Genomic DNA, 2,717 nt, shown 5'->3' with positions numbered 1-2,717 from the left:
ATTTAAATACAATCATTTAGTAAGTTGCATATAAATTGTTAAAAACATATATTTTAACAATGCAATAAGTAAAATAATATAATAAATTAAAAATCTTTTGAAAACGTTCTTTATTAATCACATCCATGTTGGTAAATCCATTAGTAATTAAATTTATTACCTTTGTGTTTATTATAATTATTATTAATTTAATTGATCAACAATCTGGAAAGTATTAGCATACTGGAATTCTGGGCTGTTCTCATACTCACACATGTCTAAAGCAATTTCACAACTTTCTTTAACCACTTGTTTTTTGTCTTGTAAATATTTTTGTAAAATTTCAAAACACTGCTCTGTGGCAATTGCACCTAATGCCTCTGCACATTCATGTCTCACCATCTCATTTTCAGAAGAATCTTCTAATGATTCGATTAAATATGGTACACTTAACTCATCTTGAAGTTGTCCTAACACAAAAGCTATTTCATGACGAAACAAAGCACCACCTTGCTTCAATCCTAATGCTAGTGCTTCAATAGATTCCTTTGTTCTTAAATTTCTTAATGCAAACATTGCTCTATAGCGTTCAAAAAGACTTTCATGATTCAGAAGAACATCCTTTAACTTGTTCACATCTTCAACATTCATAGGTGGAGCAGGATCAACCGAATTGTAGGGATTTTTTGATAAACTTTTCTCCGTATTTTCCTTACTATTCAACCACTTTATTCTATCTAAAGCCAATTGGCATGTTTCAGCAACTTCTATAACAGGATCATTTACATATTTTTCCAAAACTGGGATAACCTTAATAGATCCAATAGCACCCAGGGCTTCAGCTGAAATATATGCATTAAATAAGTATGGTGTTTAATAATGTCAAAATTAAAAAAAATGTGGTATACACCTGCTTCATGTCGAACCATGGGCTCTTGACCAGTGTCTTGTAAAACCTTAATTAACAGATCAATAGCAGATTCGTCTTGCATTTGTCCTAAACAATAAGCCAATTCATGCTTCAAAAGGGCAGAACTATCAGCAAAACATTGTCCAATACATTCTATCGAAGTAGAACCACCGATATTTCTCAAAGTAAACAATGCTCGAAATCTCTCTTTTAAAGGTCTCTTAACATCATTTAACACTTTACCGATGTCTCGAATTTGGCTTTCGTTAATATTTACCATAATTACTCAACGAATAATAAAAACAGACGCGTGACCAAGAATTTAAAGTTATGAAAAACAAGGTTAATTTTATAGGTTAATTGCTTTTGATACTTTTGGTAGTTTAATCTATGAACAATAGGAAGTTGTGGTCAAAGTCTCTAAGATCTGCTAAAAATCATATATTTCCTTTTAAACCTTTTCACTTCATAAAACATTTATTAGTTAACTAAACGTCTTCTAGTTATATAGTTTAGTAAATTTTAATAGAATAAAGTAACTGCAATAGAAAATTATTTAGGTGAATCTATAGTTAGTGGCCATTGATGTTTAGTTGAAGAACCCTTTGTATATCTATTATCTATGGTGAAGAACAAGAAGAAATTATGATGACGTTTACATAACCTTGCTTTCAAAGTCTGTAATAATTTTAATAACAATGTCGAAAATAAACAAAATTCCAACTTTAACAGCTGAAACTGCCATCTCAATTTTAAGTAAAACTCTAGAAGAGCTGCAGACTCCAGAGAATTCTCAAAAATTGGAAGAAGCTCGAGACAATGTAGGGAACGAAATGTTAAAAATTATGCAATACGTTTTTCCAGTAGTCATGCAAATACAGATGGATATTATTAAAGATTATGGCTTTCCTGAAGGCAGAGAAGGAATAGTAAAATTTTCCCAAATGATACGAAATTTAGAAAGAGAAGATGCAGAAGTTGCCCGTCTTCATGGTATCATTCGGTCATTCTATTTACCTCCCATCAATTCAACAGGTGATCAGTCTGATGACAGAGGAAGTAGTAATTAATAAACTAGATTAGAATAAAACATATTAATTATAAGTACTTATGTTATGTGTAATAACAATTGTAATTGTAAGACTGAATTATTTAAATTCGCAATAGTGTAAAATCTTATGGAAAGATTGAATTGCTTAATAAAATAAATAAGGCTTTTTATTATTTTTTTAATTAGATAAAGGATATAAAAGTAAAATGGTTATGTATGTATATTTATACTTAATTTGTACAAACACTAGGTACTAATAGTTTTATTATTGTAATAGTTTCTTTTTCAATAGCTCATTGGGCAGTTATTGAATTTATTTTTCTCATTCTCTTAAATGAAATAAATACCGAACAAACAAAAGTGGTTTCAGTAATATTTAAATGAAAGAAAACATAAATTTTACATCGACTTTATTACTTTAATTATAAATGTAATTAAAATATGCTTTATGTGAATTTTAACTCTTACCCATATTGCGAACCTTTACATGAACGTTTCTGCAGACAAATGTTGAACAATATAAATAAAATAAAATGAATAATACTATCTACATAGAACCTCTTTAAAATATAACTGGAAGTAAATATATATATATATACATTTCTTTTATTTTCATCATAAATGAACTACATAAATTACTGAAAAGCATCTGAATGTAATATTTATGTAGTTTAAAATAAGCAATTACTATGAAATGAGTAACAAAAAATTATTGAAAATAAGTAATTCAATTTTAGTTGATAAAGTCATAAATGAATTGATTAAGTCAATTTGTGT

General features: G+C 28.2%; 1 protein-coding gene across 1 annotated transcript; it reads right to left on the bottom strand.

The window, feature by feature from the left end:
- Nucleotides 1–93: 93 nt before the first annotated feature.
- On the bottom strand, nucleotides 94–1,275 carry LOC108737236 (deoxyhypusine hydroxylase). Its single transcript, XM_018469966.2, has 2 exons — nucleotides 890–1,275; nucleotides 94–821 (listed from the first exon to the last, which is right to left on the bottom strand). Exons 1-2 carry the CDS (start codon nucleotides 1,167–1,169, stop codon nucleotides 184–186), a joined length of 918 nt encoding a protein of 305 aa, XP_018325468.2. The 5' UTR covers nucleotides 1,170–1,275; the 3' UTR covers nucleotides 94–183.
- Nucleotides 1,276–2,717: the final 1,442 nt, after the last annotated feature.

This window comes from Agrilus planipennis, unplaced genomic scaffold (assembly GCF_000699045.2).
Source record: "Agrilus planipennis isolate EAB-ADULT unplaced genomic scaffold, Apla_2.0 scaffold176, whole genome shotgun sequence".
Lineage (NCBI taxonomy): Eukaryota > Metazoa > Arthropoda > Insecta > Coleoptera > Buprestidae > Agrilus > Agrilus planipennis.
The sequence above is the reverse complement of the archived record's forward strand: the minus strand, read 5'-3'. Positions and strand labels throughout refer to the sequence as shown.